At 51.0% G+C, this 24,054-nt stretch overlaps 1 protein-coding gene across 1 annotated transcript in view; it reads left to right on the top strand.

The window, feature by feature from the left end:
• Positions 1-24,054, top strand: part of IGSF3 (immunoglobulin superfamily member 3) — a gene marked incomplete at its 3' end in the record, with an annotated part of 79,749 nt that overhangs the window by 38,584 nt on the left and 17,111 nt on the right. Inside the window, exons 3-6 of the mRNA XM_084285619.1 lie at positions 12,783-13,193; positions 14,256-14,645; positions 16,325-16,726; positions 21,303-21,707. Of these exons, the coding sequence (XP_084141745.1) occupies positions 12,783-13,193; positions 14,256-14,645; positions 16,325-16,726; positions 21,303-21,707 (1,608 nt within the window). The remainder of the gene's footprint in view (positions 1-12,782; positions 13,194-14,255; positions 14,646-16,324; positions 16,727-21,302; positions 21,708-24,054) is intronic.

The following is a 24,054-nucleotide window of genomic DNA, read 5'->3' as shown; positions in this document are numbered from 1 at the left end:
AAACCCAGTGCTTTTGAGGATGCTGTGGCAGTGCTGTGTAAAACCTGCCATGTTCCTTGATGGGCATTCACAGGGCAGCGACTTCGCCTGATGTCCCTTGGCACTGATGTTGGCATTGTGTGACACCCCCGTACCTACCTGCCCTGAGGAGGGGTGGCAGCAAGCTGCTGGCCATGGCATGGATATGCCCTGTAAGAGGCCGTGCTGGGCTGCATGCAGCAAGCCTGGACTTTGCAAGATGAAGTTCCCCAGGTTTGGTGGCAGCATGGACAGGAACTTTTTGGCCAGCCAGGAGAGGTTAGCATAACAAAGAGGCAGGTGAGAGGAAGGCATTGAATTTCAATCAAGCAGCAGCAGGGGAATGAAATCTCCTTGCTTATAATTCAAGCTCCTGGCTCAGGTATCCCTCTCTTTTACCTTGGAGCAAATCTCCTGTAATGCATAGAAACAGCTCAGCAACTGCAGTCCTGGCTGCCATTGAGGCAGAAGCTGGGGTTTATTAAAGACCTGCACAGCTCTGTAAAAAAATATTTATGATCTTCTTGCACTTAATCATTGTAAGTCAAATATTTGAATAGGTAGGGGCAAGCGTTTTGCTAGAATTTGAGGATCCCTTTCATATTTATGCTTGGTTACACTTGCTCCACATGTATTTGGATGCTTGGCTGAGGGCAAGAGGGAGGTGAGGGATGAAAAGGACTTACTTCAGAAGGGGAAGATGGGAGCAAGGAGAGATTAGAGGGGAGAAGAAAGCAAAGGAAGGTTAGAAATGATAACAATTAGGCTAGGGGGGACCAAGAAGAGGCAGAAAAATAAAGCTGGGCCTTTGAAGAGACAGGGGATAGACAGTGAAGCCTCTTATTAAAAATTAAATGGTTGAGTCTGAAGGTAAATGAGGAACCTGTAAAGAAACAATAAAAAAAAAAAGTGGAAGACAGGAAGGAGAGAAATACTTAAAAGGGAAATAAGAGGTTTTCAAAGGTGTACGCTGTTGAACATGTCAGCAGAGAAGCTCCATAATCACCTCTAATATGTGACGGGTACCGGGGGCTTTGTAAAAACAAAGCAAGCCCAAACCTTGCAATTCTTTGCTCCTGAGGGCTGTTTGCCATGCTGTGGTCTGTTGGGCTCTGTCCCAGCGGGATGGCTGGGGGCACTTCAGGAAGGAGGCAGTGTGCACAGTTTGCTGGGATGTCCTGTCCTAAAATCTATATGAACGGTGTACTAACAAAAGCACAGAGTCAGCAGTTATGAACTGTAGGGTGGAAAGCAGATGTATGACTCCTTTCCTTCAAGGAGTCACGAGGACCTGACTGACCATAGCTTAAAAGAAGGAAGTAGAAGACTGGTGGAGACCAGGCTTCGGTGGTGCATTTTTGTTCATGCTCCGCGTGAGGATGTGTCACATCTAACTGCAGGCAGTGCAGGGCCGTGCTCGGTGTGGTGTTGGGCACATCAGCAGCTCTTAGAGGGAAAGGACGAGTATTTGTTGCAACAGGACAAAGGGTGATGGTTTTTAACTAAAAGAAGGTCAGTTTAGATTGTATATAAGGCAGAAATTCTTCACTCAGAGGGTGGTGAGGCCCTGTCCCAGGCTGCCCAGAGAAGCTGTGGGTGCCCCATCCCTGGAGGTGTTTAAGGCCAGGCTGGATGGGGCTTTGGGCAGCCTGGTCTGGCGGGAGGTGTCCCTGCCCATGGCAGGGGGTTGGAACTGGGGGGGCTTTAAGGGCCCTTCCAACCCAAACCATTCTGTGATTGTCAGCCTCCTAGGAATTTTATCTTCAAAATCTTTTTGTGTTGTTTTGGGACACTCTCAGCAGTTGGATTTACATTGGTGACCTGAAAGGCATTGGCCTTTCTCTTGCACCGTATGAGGCAGTGAGTTTTGGATCTGTCCTGTGTATCCTTTCCACAGCCTTAATACCCCCTCCCCCATGTGGGCACCTTTAAACTCCTTAAGTTCTCAAAGTAAACTGCATGGATTGAAGTCTGCATTAAAACTGTTTTAACATGCAAGTATAAGAGGCTGCATTAGTTTAACTGAAATCACTTTGCATGGATTTTTCTGGCATAAACCAGTCCTTAATAGATCCAGGATGTCTGGGGATGATCGAGTACTCAAATAAACTTGCAATGAATTCTAAGGGGAAATGGTTTTCTGTCTCTTTTATGTTGTGTTTTGTTTTTTTAGTGATGGTTGGAAGAATGAACATTTTTCTTAAACAAGGGTCATTTTTTTGTCTTTTCTGAACATTTCCCAGCTTGTTTATTTTAGGGGAAGTAGGACGCAGTGGTGCTGTGTAATTCATTTTGCTGTAGGATGGTGGCATTTGGAAGCACCAGCCTGGCCAAGCTGTTTGCAACCTCAGGTGTAAGCCCTTTTCCCATATATATATATCCCATATGTCCCATAACTGGCTGCAAATGGAAAGTATTTCGCAAGGAATTTTTCTCCCAGCTGTGTTGTAAGTAGGAAAAAAACAGGATTTGGGAGCTTTGAGAGTCCAATAGAAACTTCTTCCCTCATTGATTTCTCCACTCTTCCTGCTGCGCTGTCGTGGTACCACGAGCTCTTTGGTCACCCTGGAGTCTGCCAGGGCACAGGAGACCTGAATACCTAATGTGCTCAAGCAAGGGTTCTGGAAAAAATACAGAATAATTAAGAAAAAATAAATCTTTCTCATTCTTTTAGTGTAGCAGAAAAAGGAACAGGCAAAAGCTATTTTCTTCTTCCTTTCTGAAGGTCGTGTTTACAGGAATTTAGCCATGATTTGAAATATGATAGCCTTTAAAAATACCCCCACTTTGTAAGTCTGCCTTACAGGGAACAGAACTTCGATAGGCAAGCTGGGAGGACATGTCCTAGCTGTGCCAAAAGCAATGCTCTTGGGTCTACCTTTGGTGTAGGGTGTTGTGGTGTTTTTTTTATAAGTGGATTAATGCTTCCCCCAGGTTTAGACAGGATAGTGTGCTGAATTTTGGGAAGAGTAAGAGTAGCTGATAGCTGGCTGAGTTTTGGTAAGAGTTATTTTATAAAAGAAAGAAGAAAAATGCGAGTAGAGGGACTAGTGAAGCTTGATTTCCTGTGGTTGGTTTATTTATTTATTTATTTTGCTTCATGGTTGAATTCCTACGTAGCTGATAAAGTTGCTTTTCCTTGATTGGGATATTCCCGTGCTTGTCTTCCAGGTTACTTCTTTGGTATCTGAGGTTTGAACAAACAGTGCATTCATCTCCTCAGAGAAATAGTTATATGTGGTGGGTATCTCTTGTGCTTCTCCAGCTATTCCATGAAACCTGTGAGATGTTATTCTGAGACTGCTCTCCATCTCTCAGTGTTCGTTTGAGAGCTTTAGCCACTCTCAAAGTAGTTGCCACTTTCTAAAGTTAGGTGAGAGGCAGGCAGGCATGCTCACGCTGTCATTTCATGCTCTGCTTTTCTTCTACCTGGGGCAGAATGGTGATGCTCCCGCAGAGCATGAACTGCAAACATCAAACCTCACCTCCCGGGTACTAAGCTCTGCTCAGGGACTGCGCTCTAGCTGGCTCCTGTGCCTCCGGGTGGTGCTAATTGTGGGATCAGTCAAGCTTCCATTGTGTGGCAGGAGAAAACCTATTAAATGGGTTGTGGGTCCATACACCTGCCATGAGTTAAATAATTAATCTGCTCTGACCATTTGCCATTGGTGTCCTCTGCTTTCAGCAATGAGATGATCGCTCTCATCGACTAATCAATCATAATTCTCCAGATCGACCTGTGTTGATTTCCAGTTCTACTTGCTTGCAAAAAGGCCACTTGGATCAGGCAGTTGTGAGAAGTTCTTCCCCCCCCCAGACAGTACAGAGCAAGGGTGATGCAAGACTGTGTATCTTATCAGGCTCCTAAGATGTTCTTTATTTGCATGCCGTAGCGCATCTGCACAAGAGGTCTTGGGCTTTCAAACTTTACAGGTGCTTGTGAGACAAGCCGTTGTCTCAGAGCTGGAGAGGGTGAACGGGCTCTGAGCAGGCTCAGCTTCAGGCGGAGATCAGGCAGCGTTCGTGGCATTTCTGGATGGAAACATCAGTAGCTGAAGCTTTACAGGAAATCCTTTCCTGTTCCTGTCTCCTTGAAGCTTGCATGTCTGTAGGGAGATGTTAACCTGAGGATATCTACCAGCAGGAGAAAGTTATAAAAGGTAGTGATACAAGAAGACACCATCCAAGGGCACTGCTGCGGTGAGAAGTCTGCAGTCTCCTGTCTTTTCCCTGTTCCTGTTCAAGAGTCTCTTTGGGCTGATGTGAGCTGGCGATGTTTCCCTTGCTCTGTTCCTTCCCCAGCCCGCTGAGCAGGCAGCAGCCAGCGGAGCATCTGCTGCTCTTCCTGGGCTGGTGTCTCAGCTGGTGAAGCTCCGCAGCCTGCCTCCGCTGAGGGTACGCACGGAAGCAGCCACGCAAGTGAAATGCTCCGTGCTGGTCATTTTGCCATTTACCTACAGGGTGGCGAATAGCAGCTGGGAAGCTGACAGCTTTCAGCGCCTTTTGCACTCTGATGCGGTGGTGAAACAGGCACTGACGGGGAAAAATGGAGCTGTCTGGAGACCTGGGGACAGCAGTGTGTCAGCTGCGTTTGGCTCTCGCTCAGTAGCTTCACCGGCAGAAGGCTGGAAACACTATAAATAAAATCCTGGATTCTGCAGGAGCCAGTGGTATTGATCCTGCTCTGGAGACATCGTGGAAACTTCCTATTTACTAGTTTATTCTTGACTTATTTTCATTGCTGCTTTTTTCGTTTGTTTGTTTGCTGCAGTGCATTACTTTGATACAGTCTGTGCCTTGGGTTTAATAATAGGTGCACCAAAAACTTGTTTTCTTTATTTTGATGCACAGTTTATTTCCTGACTGTTTATTTTAAAACGCCTCCTGGCTCTGTACTGCAAAGGATTTGGGATATCCTAGAAAATCTGGGGTACTGACCTCTAGAAGACCTTACATGTATTTTGCGAGACCCAAACTTTTGCCTTCTGTCCGTAACCATCAGTTGTGTGTCTGTGCTGCTGGCTCTGAGCAAGCCATCTTTCTGTGGGGCTCCTCGCCCCGTGGGGACCTCCTGATGAGCAGCAGGGCTCGGTGATCGGCACGGGGCTGAGAAGCGACCAGAGACTGTAAAGCCAGAGGAAGTGTCTAGCTCTTTCTGCAATGGGTGCTGCATCTCAGCATTTAGCATTTGTTGTGGGAGACCACCTGGTGGCTGCTCTGTGGCTAAGTCTGCTGTCAGTATGAGTTCATTGGGGTTGCACAAAGCTTTTACTCTTCCCTAGCAGTGAGATTTCCCCCAGACGGTCGTCCACATAAGAGCAGCCCAAGAGCCACGGCAGGATGCAGCTGCAAGGAGGGCTTTGCTGCTGGCTTGTGAAGAAGCTCACTAAGGGCAGAACGCAGGACCTTTGATCTTTGTGAAATGAGGCACCAATAAGCCACAAAAATAGTTAGAATATATAATTTGTACAGCAGGAACTGTTAAGTTTCTGCCTGCCTGGTTTAGGAGCTGCTGCTGGAGACGTGGTGAGCAGAAGGATTTCTTTGTGTGCCTTGCCAGGGCGATGCAGGACTTCATGACAGAGCCTTCGTTGTTCCTGTCAACTGATTCTTGCTCGCAGCTTTCCCACCGCCTGTCGTCTTCATCGCCTTCAAGCACAGCACAGGTTGTAGGGAAAAGTGGTGTCCCCTTCTGTAGCTGTGAGGGGCGCTGCTCTAATCTTGTAGTCAGTGCTCTTCTACAGGGCGAGCAGCTTGGTGGTGGCCAGCTGTCTTCGTGGTGATAACCAGAGGGGTCAACAGAAATCTGGGAGGAGGGAAGGGCACTGGGTGCTTTGAAATGCCCAGATCAATGAATATAAAAACAAAAATATTTTTTAAAAATTTCAATATAAAGATGGCAAGCACACTCGTACATAAAGTCAGCTGGCTGTGTGTGCCAGAGTAGCTTTTCCAGAGTAGCTGATTGCTATGCTGGAGCAGGAGAATGCTTTACACGGTCTGAAAATGCACTTCCAAGCACAGCACTTCGGGTCCTGTCTTCCTGTCCTTATCCCCTGTTCCCCAGACCACCGCTGCCTGAACTAGAAGAAGCTGGGAGCATGGAGAGCTTAAAGAGGAGAGCTTGCTATCGCCACGTGTGTAAGAGGCAAAATTACAGAAGTACAGTAGAAAGAACGTCTTTGGGAAAAGGGATTTGCAGTAGTGGACATTACCTGGATTTATCAGTGCAGCCTTTATCTGGTGGCAGAAGTCTGACGGTGTTTGGCTGAATTTGCACTGCTCGTCTCAGCTCTGTTTCCTGCAGTCTTCAGTGCAGGAAGAGAGCAGGTGCTCCTCGTGGTTGGAGGGCTTGGACTCCATCCTGCAAGAGCCAGACCGTGCCTTTCATTCATCACGGGGGTGCTAGCTTCACAATAACACTTCGGGGCTGCCAAAACCTCGATGGAAGACGGTAGCTTGGAAATATCCAGCAGAAGCAACGTCCTCCGTTCCAGCTGCCAGAAATGCCCCAGCTCAGGCTGCCCTGTGGCTCGGTAGATGGCCTGCTGTCTGCCGGAGATGTATGGCTGGGCGAGGCGTTGCAAACAATCCCCGTACTTGGAACAGGACCGTTAGACGAGATTCCTACCGTTAGTTTGTACAGGGCATTTTTTTGTTCTGAGATTTCCAAACTTTCTCTGTTCTATTTATGTGCCACCCTGTGTCTCTCGGCAATCTGCTTGGAGACAGGCATGAAGAGACGAGATTCTCATTTCTCCTTCCCCGTCCGTGCAGCAGAAAGCCAGCGTCTTTACTTTATCTTCCCACGGGAACTTAAGACCCAGACCGGGGCTGAACGGAAATTAGGGCTGTAAAATAGAATAAAACCTAATTCCGTCCTTCCTTCGGTGCTTTGTTTGCGGGGACTGAAATGCTCTGCTTGTGTGCTCAGTAGGAAGGCTGTTTTAGAGGGGATGGGGCAGGAGATCCAGGGCCAGCGTTTTGGAAGCAAGCACTGCTTGCCCACCCGTGTTACTGACTTGTGCGTGATGCGAAGTGCTCTCCTCCACTGATCAGTGCCTCTCTGATGGTTAATGTGTTGGATTATAGGAGTCATGCTGGTCTGCACTAGATACGAGGCACAGGGATCCATATTCTCAGTTTGGAGCCTTGAGAGTCCTTAATTTAAAAAATGCTCTCAGGATTCCTCTCCCAAGTGCATCTTGGCCTGGGTTATCTTCCACCAAAGATATTTTTCCGTGGGAAATTCTGATCCCGTGCTTTGCGACACGTGGGACAGGCCGGGTCCCAGGAGGCAGGCGGGAGAAAGGAACCTGGTAGGACTCAGACCCTTCGTGATTGCCTGAATGAAGGAACCGCAGCTCTTAACAAGCTCCCCTTGACCTTCGGTGTGATCTCTGCCGGGCTCCTGAAAGGCAGGCGCTAATCTCTGCAAGCAGCTCCGCGCTCTTATCTCCGGTCTGCTCCTTCTCTTCCGCGCGCAGTCGGGGGAGAGAGAGAGAGGAGAATCCTCCTCGAAAATTGATTGTGGGGAGGGACAGCCCACCTGCCTGAAACACCGCAAACGTGGTTACAGCCCCCGGGGAATATGGCCTGAGACGGCCGTGATTGTTCTGAGATGGCACCGCGCGGCTCCCTCCCTGCGCAGCTGTTTGTGTTGCCTGCCTGCCCACCCCGAGTATGCTGGGCTGAACGAAATAAGGCTTTAAACTAAAATTGCTGAAAAGAGGATTTTCAAAGCTTTCCACTTCTATCATTTCTTACCTGCGGCTTCGGAGGTGTAAAACATTAAGACAGCATTGCCTGCACAGCTCCAGAGGAGCCCAGGCTGTGTCGGCTCCTCGTGCTGGGTATTTTTTTGTTCTCTCGGGCTGTTCTGTGGGTCGAGGAGGCTGGGGCTTAGCAGGTTACCCTGTGCCAGCTGAGCCACAGAAAATTCCCACGTCCCTGCTCTTAGCTCTCAAGTGTTGTTAAGTAAAACGCATCAGCTTAACCCAGGGTGAAAGAGGTACGTGCCGATGTGCTCTGCCCTTGTATTTGCGGTGGCTTAGGCTTGCATTAAGCTGCAGGAGCTAACCGGTGGCTCTCGGGCTTGGGATCAGAGGGAGTGCTAAACCCTCAAAAAGGTGAGTTTCTGAAAGAGGGAGGGAGAGAGAGGGATTTGGGAGCTGATTCACCTTGACTCACTGCCAGAGCCAGTTACCTCTGCTGGCTGTCGCCCAGCTGCCTGCAGGGCTGAGTCTCAAAGGGGGACAGGGGGCACAGGCAAAGCCATGGAGGAAGACTGCAAAAATAAATAAATAAATAGAAGTGTGCATGTGTGAGGGATTAGAGGTTTCCCTCACTGCTGTGGCTGGGAGGTGAAGGCAGGCCTTGTGCTCTCTGTACCCCTCGACATGCCCAGCTCTTGGGATCCTTGGTTGTGTGTATTTTGTGATTTATTTTTTTTTAATTTCTTTTAATGAGGCCACTTGAGCTTCTCCACTTAAATTAGCCGTCCTAATAACCAGATGCTCCTCGGAGTGTTTCGGGACTGGGTGGGTGCAGAGAGGCGAAGGGGCTCGTTGACAGGCGCCTCCCCTGCTCCCCACCTCAGCTGCAGCAGGAGCAGAGGGGCTGCGCGGCGCAGGGGGCACACGGACGGGGTCACTCAGGCATGAGGCACGTCCTGGAGCAGGACCAGGGTGTGCAATGAGACCCTGCTCCCGCGGCACAGGAGGAGGGCGAGGGATGGATAGCGTTGACGAGGGCCGCGTGGGGCAGGCGGGTGTGACTAACGGGCCCGGCAGCAACAAAGGAGAAGTTCAGGCCCCGAGAGGGGAAGCTGACCTAATTTCGAGTTTACATGTCCTCTATCTGATTCTCTCTCCCCCGTTTTTCTACTTCTTGTTGTTTCTTTTGTGTTCTTTTTTTTTTTTTTTTCTCTGCCCTTTCCCACTGGCTGCCTGAACTCGTCCAGTTGCTTTGAGAGATGCGTTTCTTTCGGGGTAATCAGTCCAGCCAGTCATTAATGTACAAACAAGGCTACTATTGTAATCTGAGGATTTATTGCTGCTGCTGTGAAACAACTGCCGTGCCATTTTACTTAACTCTTCGGTTCCCCCGCTGCCTGCTGGCAGCAGCTGGGTCAGTACTTCGCAGCCGCCTTCCCTTTAAAGCCGTCTTTGACAACCCTGTGTCCCAGACAAGACGGTGCAGGTTGGGCTCTACCCAAGGAAAGTAATCCCCTACCCAACCAGATTATTAACGCTTGTCGTGCGTTTTCCCCGTGGTACCAGAAACATGTGGTTATGTGCAGGTCGGTGAGGAAGAGAAATTTGGAGAGCGTTTCCCTCCCTGGGCTGCCGGATCCGGAGCTGTTACTGGGAAGGCTTGCTGCTTTCTCTGAGCTGACCTTTTGGGTGGGCTGTTGTAGGAGCTCAGTTCTCCGAATTGTGGGAGAATTCGCTCTCCAGCGTGGTGCAGGAGTTGAGGTACACCCCAGGCCCCTGCTGGTTTCTCTTCGGGATTTAAAGCTAAGGCAGGTCGGGGACATTACCAGCGGCGTGATGTACTCAGTTTCACCCCCTTGTGGAGCTGACATTCCCTTAGTGTTGTCGTTTGGTGCCCGCCAGTGCTCTCCTCCAAAGTGGTGGCGTTGGCACCGCGCTTCGTCTTGAGCAGCTTGCTTCTGTCTTGCGAGCACAACCAGAGGCGTCGGGGAAGGAGGCTGGTGGCACGGAGCTGGGATCCCCGCGGGGCAGCAAGATGTCACGGGGCAGATGGAAACATAACTCTTGCACTAATTCCTTGTAAAATCCAGAGCAGCATTTCTCAGCCAAAAGCAGCTCCCTAGGAGTGGGGAACGTGCGCATTTTTTCTTCCTAAAGAGTTCACACTTGACATTTGGCAAGCGTAGCTCTGTCCAGACGGTAGGAAGCGGGCAGTTGGGGACACAAGGTAGCACCATGCAGTTCCCCTAAAGCGTGTTGGAGGGTAAAAGCAATAATGAAACCCAAGGGAAGAAGAGGTTGGTGGGTTTTTGCCTGGCCCTCGAGATGGCTGTTTGTAGCTGTGCTGCCTTCCCCGTATAAGTTATTTTTCTCCTGAAGAGCCTGCAGGGTAAGGCTGCTGTGGTGGTGATTTTTACCAGCTTGGGCCTCTGGCTTGCAGCCTGTTGCTCCTCGTGCATCACCTAACAAGGAAATGGTATCCCAGGCAGGTCTGCTGCTTGCCTGGGAGTACACAAAATGTTGGTAGCTCTCTGATTTGTGTCCAGCTTGTAACGGCTTTGCAGCCCTGCTCCTTGGGGGTGATTGGCATTTTGGATACCTAAGAACAAACCAGAGCCAGCCCAGGGAACGAGGACGCCTCGGGTCGTCTATGTCCTTGTGAGGCGGAGTTCATCTGGAAATGGGGCTGGTCCTGGGGGCTTGGAGGAGAGCATGTTGGAGAGCTTGAGTTGTGTACTGAGTCTGGGCCAGGGAGCTCCAGTCCCTGCTCCAGGTGAATGTCAGCCGGTTCCTTATCCTACAGTTGACACCTTGGTTCCCAATCTGTAAATACTTCGGCGTAGCTCACCGGGTGCTCCTCGCTTGCACATTACTGAGGTGTCTGTATCTGAGGTGGGTTTGGCTGGAGCTGTGTGCACTAGGGGAGAGGGGAGCACCTCCTGCTCCTTCCTCCTCCTCCTCCTCCTCGTGGCAGCAGGACACTTGGACTGTCCCTGGCTGGGCCCCTGACACCCTCTAGTGGCAATATCGACGTTTAATGTTTCAGAAGCTCTTAAAACTTGGGGGCTGCGAGCACCCCCTCTGCAGCAGCTGGCGGCTCAGGGGCTAGCAGGAGATGCTGCCTTTCTCTGCCAGCTGGGAGCAAGGGGGATGCCAGGCTGGGTTTGGGGGGAAGCGTGATACAGGCTCCTGGGTGGCATGCTGGAGGGAGGGGAAAGAGGAGCAGGAGCTGGGTGAGACAGAGGGCAAGGGTGGGAGCCGGTCCTCCTGGCTGTGAAGGCAGCCTGCCGAGAGCATCCCCACGCCAGGCTGGTTCAAGCTCACAGCCTCAAGGCAGCGTGAACCCCAAAGGCCATACTGATTCATCTAGTGGGGAGGATATGGTTGGAATTATTTATTTATTTATTTATTTTAAACCAAAAGAGCACAAGGAGTGCAATGCAGTGTGTTGGGCATTATCATAGTCAAATTACAGCCTCCAGCACGCCACCGCCTCCGGATTTTTCTCCAGGAATGCATTTTGCAATAGCTGCGGTGTAGGAGATGCTAACCCTCCCTCCAGGTTATGACCTGGAAACATGAAGTCCAACTGGCAAAGCGGTGCCTGTGTCAGCCTGTAAGCAGCTCGGGGAATGGGGTGGCAAGCGAGACACGGCCGTGGTCCTCCCCTCTTCCCTTCCCACCGTGGGAGCTGCGCTTCCCCGGGCAGCCGCTGCCGCGGGCTGTGCATGGGGCCCGTGCTGGGACAGGCTTCCTCTTGCCGTCCCGGGGAGCGGGCGGCTCCGTGCCTCGCAGGGCTCTCAGACTGGCTGCGTGAAGGAGGATGGGCAGGCTTTCTTCCCAGAGCACTGCTTTCACCCTAGATACTGGCACAGGGAGGCTGGTGTGTGTAGCAGGGAGCTCTGCCTTTGAAGCAGCTCAGTGGGAAAGTAGCTCCAGCAAGATGGTGACTGGGTTTAATTTACCTACCCGATGTAAAAATAAAGTTACGAGAGCCCGTGACTGGAGGGCAAAGAGCAAGGAGCTGCACCGCTCTGGAAATCATATGGAACGGTTTGAAATGAGAAATGTAAATCTCCTCGTGCAGACGTGGTGAGCTGGGGAGTTTGGCCGTGATCACCGCTGTGCTTGGAGTTGGAGGGAAGAGGGGAAAGAAGCAAGGCAGCTCCTGACTGGTGTGGGACGGCGTGGCCAGAGGCTATTGCTGCCCGTGGGCAGGGGATGGGGAGCCTGGGTGAGGAGGATGAGGGGATGGGAGGCAGGAGGAGATATGGCTGCAGGGATGAGGTCAATTGGCCGTAAATGAGTCTTACCAGGTATTTTCCCTCTTGGGACAGTGAATTCCCTGAGAAGCACACGCTTGGTCAAAGCAAATGCTCTGGGCTGAGCTGGACGAGAAAAAATTCCCTTTCATTTACTCCATCCTGTGGCTTTTTTCTTTCCTCTCTCCTGCTTTGAATTTCCTGCCATAAATAATGCCAGCGGTTGTCCTCAGGGCAACTGATTGCTCTCCGTAGCAGCGCCTGAATGAAACAGATGCAGCTTTTGGCAACGTAACCAATTTTGTCAGATCCTCCAGTGTTGTCAATGAAACTGAGCTGAGATGTGTTAATTATATTCCGCTGGTGCATGGTGAAACCGTGGGCATTAACAGGTTCACTGGCGCTGCCTTGTCTGCAGACTTGGGAAGGAGGCTTGCCGTATCCTCTCCATATGATGTTTCTTGAGACAGCAAAATTCATAAATAGCTCTTTTTAAGAAAGCCTGCCTTCTAGTAGCAGGACCTCCTGCTAAAATTAAGCAAATCTGCGGTGCTGCAGGGTTTTTTTTTTCATCCTAATTTTAGTGGCTGTTCGCTGTAAATCCAGCTGTGTGATCTTTTCTGCTGTCGCTCATGGACTGCGGGTATTTGGGGATGGTTGTCTTTTTATTTGGGGCTAGGTGTGAGCTGGCAGGCCTTTGCTAATCCTAGTGATTAATTGCAACCATAACACCCTCTCCTGGGTTCCTAACCCTAACGCTGTGCTTCTCCGTCCCCCTGCGCTGCAGTGATCCCCGACTCGCTGCGAGTGACCGCGGTCCCACAGACGCTGCACAAGGTGGAGCGCGACTCCCTGGAGCTGAAGTGCGAGGTGGCCAAGAGCACGGCCCAGCACAGCCACGTCTCCATCGCCTGGTACCGGCAGCGAGGCGGCGAGGCGCCCGTGGAGGTCATCTCCCTCAGCCGCGATTTCGTCCTGCGGGCCGGGGGCAGCTACGCCCAGCGGCAGGCCACGGGGGACGTCCGCTTGGACAAGGTGGGCGAGACCACCTCGAAGCTCACCATCTACAACCTCCACCCGTCAGATCAAGGCGAGTTCTACTGCGAGGCGGCTGAGTGGATCCAGGACCCGGACAAGTCGTGGTATGCCATGACCCGCAAGCGCTCTCAGGGCACCATTGTCAACGTGCAAGCCACCGGTCAGTGTCTCCTCTCTCTTTCCTTGCTTGTCTGGGTGGTGGGAGGAAGCAGAGGTGGAAAACAGGGCTGTGCATAGTTAGGTGACTCAGGTGCTGGCCCAAGCAGGGAGCAATGCACACCACAGCTTTTACCATCTAAATAAGAGGGTCTGCAAGGCCAGCTGCAGAGCTGCCCCAGGTCCCGTCACACCTAACGCTGGAGCAAGGCCTGCAAAGCCGTGCCTGGTCAGGGACTTGACTGCTTCACACTGTGGTTCTCTCTTGACTCCACAGTGGGGTTTGTGGTCTCCACAGATAAGCCCAGTTGCCTCTTGGGGTGCACCCATGGAAAGCAGCTGTTCCTGGGAGGGTTGCTGAGGTCTCTCACTGCTGGGTACCCCAGTGAGGTCCCCTTCACGTGGCACTGCTGAGACCCGGAGCAGTGGTATGTTCTATCGCACCCCAGCAAGGGGGCTTGGCGGCAGCCCCTGCTGTCTGACATAGCCAGTGTCTGGGCTGCAACGGGAGCTAAGGCTTACATACACCTTATGCACTTGGTGCTAGCACAGGCAATGAGGATGTGGGGAAGTGAGGAAATAAGAGTGACACATCAGAAATTTAAACTAAAACTTTGAGCAAACACTTCTGTATTGCCTGAGGCCCATTTGCAAGTCAAAATCCTTCTCGCAGCCAGCAGCACAGGTTCCTGCTAAGGATCTAAAAACCCAGAAGAGCTCTTTTGTCCTCTCTGATATCCCTAAAAGCCCTGCCTTTCAGCCCCAGCAATCTGGGGCAAGCAGGACTGGGCTCCAGCTCACATCCCATGGTGCTGCTGGATCCCGGTGTCACGGCAGAGCTGTTCCCAGGAGGAAAGGCTGGGGAAAAGGCAATTTGGGTGGGGAGGTCTTATAGCTTTTGCCTCTTACAGCCAAACCAAGCCGCTCGCCCCTCCACCTGGAGGTGCACGTGTCCAAGAGGTAGTGACCACATAGGGTCTGGCAGGTTGCAGCCACCTTGCCTGAGGTGTGCTGCTCTCCAGGTGGGCTTTGCCGTGCTGACGTGAGCTGGTCTGTCTGTCCCCAGATAAGGAGTTCAGTGTCCGGCTGGAGACGGAGAAGCGGACGTACATCGTGGGCGAGCCAGTGGAGTTTCGGTGCATCCTGGAGGCCCAGAATGTCCCTGACCGCTACTTCTCCATCTCCTGGGCCTTCAACAGCTCCCTCATCGCCAGCCTGGGGCCCAACGCCGTGCCGGTGCTCAACAACGAGTTCGCCCAGCGCGAGGCCCTGGGCCAGCTCAAGGTAGCCAAAGAGAGCGACAACGTTTTTGTGCTGAAGATCTACCGCCTCCGCCTCGAGGACAGTGGCAAGTACAACTGCCGGGTGACCGAGCGGGAGAAGACTGTGACGGGGGACTTCATTGACAAGGAGAGCAAGCGGCCCAAGAACATCCCTATCACCGTCCTGCCGCTCAGTAAGTAGAGACCTGCCCGCTCCATCCCGGGACGCTGCTCTGCTGGGCAGCTAGCTGGTGAGGCTGTGGTGTGTCCAGCCCAAATCAGACTTTGGAAGGGGAATGGGGAGGATAAGGGTTTGTGTGCTGTGGAGGCTTGAAATCCCAACTGCAAGTCTTTTTTAGGGGAGGGGGACAATAGAGCAAGGGGATTGTGCTGCTCAGGTTTGTGAGTGGGGAAATGTGTCCCCACCTTGGTGATCACTCCAACCTGGCAGTTGTGGTCCTGAGGTGAAGGTCCGTGTGACAGCCTCTGGCTTGCTCCTCACACCTCTATGCTCTGCACGAAGCTGGGTGCCCTGAAGTATTCAGCAGGCATAATGGGGAGAGTGGCTTGTCCCTGCTTTATCCTAAGAGCTGCTGGGTTCCTGCAGATTGTGCCTGTTGTTCAGCTGTCATACAAGGCTCTGGGGTTGCGCCTTGCACTAGGAGAAACCAAGGTTCGCTTGCTCCTCAAGCCCCAGTTTGCTCTTCAGCATGGAGCCCTGTTGTGGTCACTGTGTGTCTGCCAACCCTGGTGAAAACAGCCCTGCCAGAGGCCCGCCTGAGTGCCTTTTGTGTTTATCAGACAAATGTGATAAAGACATGAAAGGCAGGGTGAGAGAAGAGGGTCAGCTGATTTATTTCTCCTCCGTTTTGCTCTCTCAAACTCAGGTAGCCGCAGCATGAAGAACCAGGCAAGTGTTGCCCAGGTTACCCTAGCTGCAGGGTTTGACCAAGCAGATGGGAAGCTGACAGAGGATTTTGTGCAGCGTTTGTCTCCTGTCTCTTAGGCTTGTAGGGAAATGCAGCCCTTTCCTTAAGCTTTTTTTTCCTCCTCATTTCTCCAAAAGAAATTCTAATTCTTTTCTCTTCTACCAATATTTGGTCTCATTTGTTTGGCATTGAAAATCAGTTAGAAATCTTGCACTGGACAGTTGTTAAAATGCAATGCTTTTAGGCAAAGCCACCTTTCAGGCAGATTTCATTCCTGAGGTTTCGTAAATCACCAGCTCTAGGAACAAACGTGATTTTTCAAGGGTGCTAAGTGTCCATAACTCCGACAGAAGACAGCAGGAGTAACCAGCACTCAGTATCTCTGAAAAACAAGCCGTAGCATCTCTGGGAAGCTCAGGATAACATTTTTTTTTGATGTTGCCAAACATTGATAGCTACCTCTAGTGTTGAGAGCGATGGGAGTTTGCGAAAGCTTCTCCCGAAAGGTGTTGCAGAAATGGACGTGGCAAGATGGTAATCAGATTGACACGAATTGAAAAGCCCAGGGAGCTGGAAGCTTTTTTTTTGGCAGAGCCGGTTGCATGTGGTGCATGTTGTAGCAGCACAAATTCCCTCAAGCTTTGCTGAGACCCCAGCCTGGACCTGCGAACAGAAGACGCGGCAATGCCTCCTGAGCCCTAGGCAGAGATTTTTCCCAGCTTTGGCCGACACCTGCTTTGAGTGTGCAAGGCACCAGGAGCAGCTCGCTGCCCACAGACTGTTTTTGGATGTGGTCACGCATGAACTTAAGACGTGCCTGGACCCAAATGCGTGGGCAGTTTCCTGCACCTGGTAAAACACCTCTCTGGCCAGCAGCGTCCTTGCAGACTGAGAAGTGCCGAGTGTGTATCATCTCCCCTGTGTGTGTGCGTTTCTCTCCTTAGAGACCAGCATCTCCTTGGAGATTATCAACAACGCCAGCAGTGTCTTGGAGGGGGAGAGCCTGCGCTTTGGCTGCAACGTGCGCTCAGGCGTGGGGCCCCAAAGCCGCCTCTCTGTCGCCTGGCAGCTGGTGGACAAGCAGAACCGGCGCAGCGAAATCGTGCGTCTGGATCGGGACGGCACCCTGCAGCCCGGCCCATCGTATGCTGAGCGCAGCAGCTACGGGGGCATCCAGATGGAGCAGGTCCGGCCCGGCTCCTTCACCCTGGAGATCTTCAACAGCATCAGGGCGGACGAGGGCCACTACGAGTGCCGGGTGGCCGAGTGGACGCGGACACTGGATGGGGAGTGGCAGATGGTTGGGGAGCGGCACGCTGGTACCCCAGTGTCCATCACTCCTCTGGGTGAGTACTCAAGGTGTGGGGGCTGTGGGGCCATGCGCCCTGCAAGCCTGGCTCAATCCAGGAGGTCACCTGCAAATACCTGGGGCTGCTCTCAGCACTCTGTGCTTGCCAGTGAAACAGAGGCACCAGCAGCCCACCTGCAGCTCCTGTGAAGGTTGGTGCAAAACGTCTGTGTGCCCAGTTGCATTTGAGGGCAAAACCTGAGGGGTGGCTGTGGCAGGAGCAAAGCAGGGGATGGCTGATGGGAGCCGAGGAGAGAGACTGCCAACGCTGAAAGAGGGGGCACCATGTCCCAATGGCCTGGGCTATGGGAAGTGACATGGTGGTGCTCCATCAATGCCCAGTGGGCGTCAAATCCTCCTTGAATGCTTTGGGCAAACCTTGTCTCAGCTCACCAGACTGGGAGAGCAAAACATAGGGCATCTATTGGCCCAGCCACCAGAAATCATGAGCATCCCCAACAGCATCAGAAGTCCTTGGGAGCTGTGGATCAGGACCAGTCCTCACTGCCTCTGCCGAGAGGCCCTGAGCAGCTGACCCGGGACTGAGCCAAACTAGAGGCTGTGATCGTTGTGGCTGGTACTCTGCTCTGCCAAATAGCTCCTCTGGTTCAAACACAGCAAAATGACATCAATTTAGGAGAGGGCATGTAGGGCATTAGAGATTTTGCATAGATTGTGAATTACTTGGGTCTCACTTAGGCCTTGCTATATTAAGCCCTGGACAGGTTCCCAAAGTTTTCTGCAGGAGACCGAAGAACTGATGAATATCCCTGCAAGGTCCCTGATTTGCAGAATGCTAGAGCTATAAACAATTAGTGCGAGCTATTCAAAAGTCAAGATAGATTTTTTTTTCAATTATCCACAGTATTAATCTTAAGATTTGGCAAGATGTGTGAGACCAGACTTTAAAGTCATATCATATTCTGATTAAAATCTTGCTTTTTTTTTCCCCTTTCCTCCCCTTCACTTCTGACCTTCTTTCAGAGGCTGCTCTGTCTAGAGCTAGAAACCATTGCTCTATCGGTTTCAAGAGCAGGTAGGGACTTTAGTTTGTAAAGAACTCAAGGCAGATTCTCAGCTGGTTTCAACAGCGTCTTTGTCTTGAGGTCAGGGGCATTTGGCCTCTTGTAAGTCCATGTGTTGGCCATTCTCTTTACTTTGCAACTCGTTTGTTGGGATGAAGCAGGGAGTACAGTGGTAGATGAAGCGATGAGATTTTAAAATGCGTCACTTTCACTCTTGCTAAAATTTAAGATACTGGAAATTGATCAGCAGTTCCAGAAGATGGAATTTGAAGGTAGTTGTCCCTCCACCTCTGTCCCTTGTCCCAGAGAAATTTGACTGTCACGTTCTGTCAAGTCGTTCCAAAGTCCTCTTTCTATAACTAACAAAGCTGTAGTAGCTCAGTAACATTTAGCGATGAAAATACCTCATATTGTTTTCTTGCTGCTGAATCTGATATTTTTTGTTGAGAGTAATGCTTTTGAAGTGTCTCGAGAAACTATAATGGAAGGTGCTAAGAAAGAGCAAGAGAGGTTTATTGCTACAGAAAGTGCTAGTAAAAAAATGCAGTAAATTTAGTGACACTCACATTTCAAGTTAAGGTCTAATCGTTTGCCAGTCTGGCAGGGTAAAAAACTCTTTAGCTGAACCAGCACAGATAATGTTCAAACCCATAAATCTATCGACACTGTGGTTGTGAAGCAACAGCCACAAGAGAGATGTGCTGTCAGATGAGACCAGATGTCCCTGAACTTCTGAGGATCTCAAGAGCCCAGCAGGGATTTTAGTCCCTGGCAGATGGGAAGGAAAGGGCAGGCACTCTGAAATCTGTGGGTAGAGGAGGGCAGGCTGGGTGAGGAGGTTCTGCTGTATTGTTGGGGGGGGGGAGGGTCTTGCCCAAAATGTGCTCGCTTACATGTGTGGATGCTGTCCTTTTGTATAAATTCCCTGGTAAAATTATGGAGAAGATTATTCTGGGAATTACTGAAAAACACCTGAAAGACAATGCAGTCATTGGTCACAGCCAGCTTGGGTTCATTAAGGGAAAGTCCTGTTTAATGAACTTAATTTCCTTTTATGACAAGATTACCCACCTAGCTGACTGAGGGAAGCCCACTGATGTAATCTTTTTGGATTTCAGCAAAGCTTTCCATGCTGTTTCTCACAGCATCCTTCTGGACAAAATATCCAGCATACAGCTAGACAAATACATAATGTAGTAGGTGAACAATTGGCTAATGAGTTGGGCTCAAAGGTTTATACTAGATGGGGTTACATCAGGCTGGTGGCCAGTCACTGGTGGGGTTCCCCAGAGCTTCATTTGAGGGCCAGTTCTCTTCAATGTTTTCATAAATGACTTGGATGTAGGACTTGAAGGTGTACTAAATAAGTTTGTGGACAATGCTAAACTGGGAGAAGCTGCTGACTCCCTTGAGGGTAGAGAGGCCTTGCAGAGAGATCTTTACACATTAGAGGGCTGGGCAACCACCAAGTGCATGAAGTTTAACAAGAGCATGTGCCAGAACCTGCACTTGGGTAGGGGCAGCCCTGAATATACATACAGACGCGGGGACAAGAGGCTGGAGAGAAGCCCTGTGGAGAGGGATCTGGTTGTTCTTGTTGAATGCAAATTGAATAGGAGTCAGAAGTGTGCCCCGGTAGCCAGGAGGGTCAACCATACCCTGGGATACATCAGGCACGACATTGCTAGCTGGTTAAGGGGAGGGATTGTCCTGCACTGCTCTGCACTGGTGTGGCCTCACCTTGAGTGCAGCATGCAGTTTTTGGTGCCACGATGTAATAAAGACATAAAACTATTAGACAAGTGTCCAAAGAAGGGCTACAAAGATGGAGAAGGGTCTTGAGAGCAGAACATATGAGGAGCAGCTGAGGTCCCTTGGTTTGTTCAGCCCCGAGCAGAGCAGGCTGAGGGGAGGCCTCATGGCGGCCTGCAGCTCCCTCATGAGGGGAGCGGAGAGGCAGGCGCTGAGCTCTGCTCTCTGGGGACAGCGACAGGACCCGAGGGAACAGCATGGAGCTGGGACAGGGGAGGGTCAGGCTGGGGGTTAGGGAAAGATTTTGCACCCAGAGGTGGTTGGGCACTGGGACAGACTCCCCAGGGCAGTGGTCATGACACTGAGCCTACTGGAGTTCAAGAAGGGTTTGGACAACGCTCTCAGACATAGGGTTTGATTTTTGGGTGGTCCTGTGTGCAGCCAGGAGTGGGACTCAATGATCCTTGTGGTGCCCTTCCAACTTGGGATAATCAGTGATTCTAAGAAGAGGGGATTTTGTATGTTAACCTTAATGTCATGAGCATGTTTGCTGAGGACCTGAGAAACAGATTTGATTTTTACATGGCAGACAGGAGGAGAGAACTTCATTAAGTTTCCTTGCCTAGCCCAACTGGAGATTAAACTTTACAGAGTCAGCCGATCTTGGTAAAATTAAGGTGGCTTTCTAAGGCCAGAGCTGCTGCAGTGTCTGAAGGTAATGGCTTATGTGGGGATGAGATGTGGCAGTTCTGCCTTCTCAGCCGCTCTCTTCTCTCTGGCGTAATCACTGTGTTGCAAGGGGCTTTAATCCCAAAGATTGGCCTCTCTTCTCAGTAATTACACATCCATGAGCAATGCCATGAGTAACAGGGGCTGCAGAGGTACTTACTGGAGGTGTGCAGATACGCTGATATCCACACTGTGGCTGGTCTGGCCCTCAGCAGCAGCTCTGTGGGTTGCAGTGAGCTCTCAGCTCATCCCCCAAACTGTAATTTCAAGCTTGTGGCAGGCTGAAGCTCTATGCTGATCCAGAAGACATTCCTGTTTCTGGCGGGGTCTCTACCCATGGGGCTTCAGCAAAAGCTTTGTTGAAAGCCTGGATCATCGGCATAGCTGTGGGAGGAAGGAGAGCACCAAGTCCACCTGGACGCCCAGCAGAGACCTCCAGAAAGTAAACGCATCTTGGAGATGTTGATGGTGGAAAACAAGGTCCCTGCTATATCTAGGCTTCACTGAAGTAATCATAACAGTAAAAAAATATATATTTTCTCTCTCTACCTCAGAACAAACGAGCAATGGAAATTCCTTGACCCAAAATGTAAGCCAGTCAACTGGGAATACGTTATCATTGTTATCTTTAAATTGTTAATAGATTGCTGGTTTTAAACTCCCCTAAACCTACAAAGTATTGGGGTTAGAAAAGTAAAGATGTGTTGACTAGCTTGTGGAGTCATGCAGATGTGAGGGTAATTGTATATAGCTAGGATCTGTAAGAGAACAAAAGAGATGCTGTGTGAAGAATAGAAGCAACCACCTTCTCTCTGTTATAAATTGCCTCTATTCTTGGATTACATAACTTCTGCCAACTCTCCAAAGCACAGAAGAAAACTTTTTCTTCTCATTTTCCCCATCATTCCCTCACTTGCGGTGACCAGCTACAGACCTGGACGGGGGAACAGGGAGGGAGGATCGCTTGGCCAGGAGGTGGTTGTGAACCATGGAGTCTACGAGTGGTCGTGCTTGTTCATGCAAAGTCAAGCCATGCTCTTTAAAGCCCTTCTCTCTCTTTTTTTGCAGAGGCTGGTTTTGCTGTCACAGCTATTTCCCGCACCCCTGGGGTGACCTACAATGAGTCCTTCGACCTCCAGTGCATCATCAAGCCGCACTACCCATCCTGGGTCCCCGTGTCTGTGACGTGGCGTTTCCAGCCAGCAGGCAGCACTGAGTTTCACGACCTGGTCACCTTCACGCGTGACGGCGGGGTCCAGTGGGGTGACAGGTACATGGGCTTCCGGACCCGCACTGCCATCGAGAAAGCCGAGTCCAGCAACAACGTGCGCCTGAGCATCAGCCGGGCAAGTGACACGGAGGCTGGCAAGTACCAGTGCGTGGCCGAGCTCTGGAGGAAGAACTACAACAGCAGCTGGACACGGCTGGCAGACAGGACGTCCAACCTGCTGGAGATTAGGGTTCTGCGGCCAGGTAAGTTTGGAGAGCACGCAAGAGGGTCTGGGAGGTGTGCCGTGGGGATGGGCTGCATGTCAGTGCTGCAGTAGTCTCTCCAGAGGAAGGACTGCTCTTGTGGCTGCAACTGACATCTCACACTTGTGAAAGTCTTGGGTGGGACTTGAAACTGTTCACAGGGTTTTCTTCTGGGAGGTGAGGTGACTGAGGCTCGGTCCAGTTTCTGGGCTGTTCCTGTGAAATGGAAATGGCTTTCAGGATGCTGCCTCCTCTAAGAGAGGAGAGGGGCCGGATCAAAGGGAAGAGTGGCTCTCCCACCAAAGCCCCTACGTGCACACCCACCACAGGTGTTGTGCTACAGCTCTTATCTAGTGACTGGCTGCATCTCTTGCTCGGTTGGAGACATCTTCAAAAGCAGATAGTGATTAAAGAGCCTGACTTTCATCCCCACTAGAAACCAAGCCCTTTCCAGCTGGAAGTCCCCAGGTCCATGGGTGCCCATTCACAGCGAGCAACATCTAGGCAACAGAGACCTGCTTTGGCAGGGAGAGTCAGAAAACCTACAAAGTGCTTATGCTCCCTGTACAGCCAGTGGAGAGATTTCGGCTCCTTCTGTAGGTTTTGTTGATGAGGACTCTTTGCTGGTGTCTCCTATTCCTCATGAAGGCTGCTAAGATGTGTGGTCAGGGCAGCTGTTGGCCACCACTGAGCTGAATGGTTTATTGCTATCTCAGCCTTAGGGCTAGAGTTCATGTTTGAAGTGGGGCTTTTAGCACCTTCAGGGCTCTTGGCTCAGCTCCTTGCAGCACTGTCAGTCCTGCCCTCATGTTCCTGTGCAGAGGGATGCCTCCCTAGGGCCTGCCTTCTTGCTTAGGGATTGTATTTTTCCCCTCAATGGCCCTTTCCATACTCTCCTCCACCTTCCCCAACCCTCTGGAAAAGTCAGGGGATGCTGTGAGCTCCCTCATGAGCTTTCTGCCCTCTTTCTTCCCTCCCTTCCTCCTTCCTTGCCATCATCTCCATGTTAATCTTCTCCATTTGTCTTGATTACCCTGCCTTGTAATACATGTTTTACTGCTTGCAAGGTCACGTTGGTGATGTTCATCATTTTAGCTTATTTCCCTAGGAAACAGCAGTGACTGGAGATGGTCCCTGGAGCAATATGCTTCTTCATGGCATATTTCTGTGCGTGCATTTGTGTGTGACGCAGAGAGAAAGAGAAATCCTTGGTAATATCTTCCAGAAGAGAGCCTCTGTGCCACAGTTCAGTGTGGCCAGGAGGACATTTAAGCCATGTTCTGGCAGCCGGTTCTTCTTTACTGGAGCAGTAAGCATCGAGGGATGCCTTAACAGAACAAGTGATCTAGGTCTCCATGGTTTTTACCTCTCCCTATCTCCCTGCTGCTCAGCGAGCTACTGCTACACAAATCTTAGCTGTCAGTCCAATGAGCCTTGCGTAATGTTTGTGGTTTTATGGCCCGCAAGGGGATGGACAAGAAGAGGGGGGCTCCTTTCTGACTCTCCTCCTCAGAGCGTCCCCAGCACTGCTATTGCACTCTGCGTTTCGTTTCCATGCCCCAGGCAGCCTCTAAGAGCCAGTGGTTTGAGTTCTCCATGAATGTGGTGCTGGCAGTCGTGCCAGCATCTGCTGTGGTTCTTGTTGGTTTTGCAAGCTGCAGCGGGTTGTGTCATCACCGGGTCCTTGCCTGGATCATCTCCAAACAGGGCCCAGGATGATGTGGGAAACACCTTCCTTGGTCACCTACAAATGGATGTCCTAACGTCCCCACGGTCAGACCTGTGCTGACGAAGCAGATGCTGGTTTTCAGATTACTACCCAGGGCTTCTTTGAAAGGGGTCGTTTGGGACCTCAGAATAATTGAGCACCTGAGAGCGCTGTCACAGTCCAGGTCTGCGGCTCCATAAGTCACCTTAACCTGACATAACTTGAGGCTGCTACTGGATGCCTTAGTCCTAGGGGCTGCTTTCCTTTGTCACTCGCCCCAGCTCCCTGCCTTGCCCCATACACCAGTGGGTTTGGGGTGAGCTGTCTCCCCTACAGATCCACTAAGGGATGTGCAATGAAGAAGGCAAGTCTGAAAGTCTTCTGGCAAACTGAGCTAGCTTATGTTCCCAGATTGTAAGCTAATGTTGGGATTCTAGTTTTCCCTGAAGACCCCTGCTCCCTATTTGTCAGAGTGACCTTTCTGTTTGACAGATTCCAGGTGCAGAAGTGGCAATCGATATATGTCAGCCTTTAAAGCCTGTTAAGGTGAGAAAGGTAAAACAGTGGCTGCCTGATTGCTCCATTAATCTCTTCGCTGTGTGAAATCCCGCATCCTCGAGGGACTAGGTGCCGGAGCTT

Source organism: Netta rufina (assembly GCF_964035555.1).
Source record: "Netta rufina genome assembly, chromosome: 1".
NCBI classification, from domain to species: domain Eukaryota; kingdom Metazoa; phylum Chordata; class Aves; order Anseriformes; family Anatidae; genus Netta; species Netta rufina.
The sequence above is the reverse complement of the archived record's forward strand: the minus strand, read 5'-3'. Positions and strand labels throughout refer to the sequence as shown.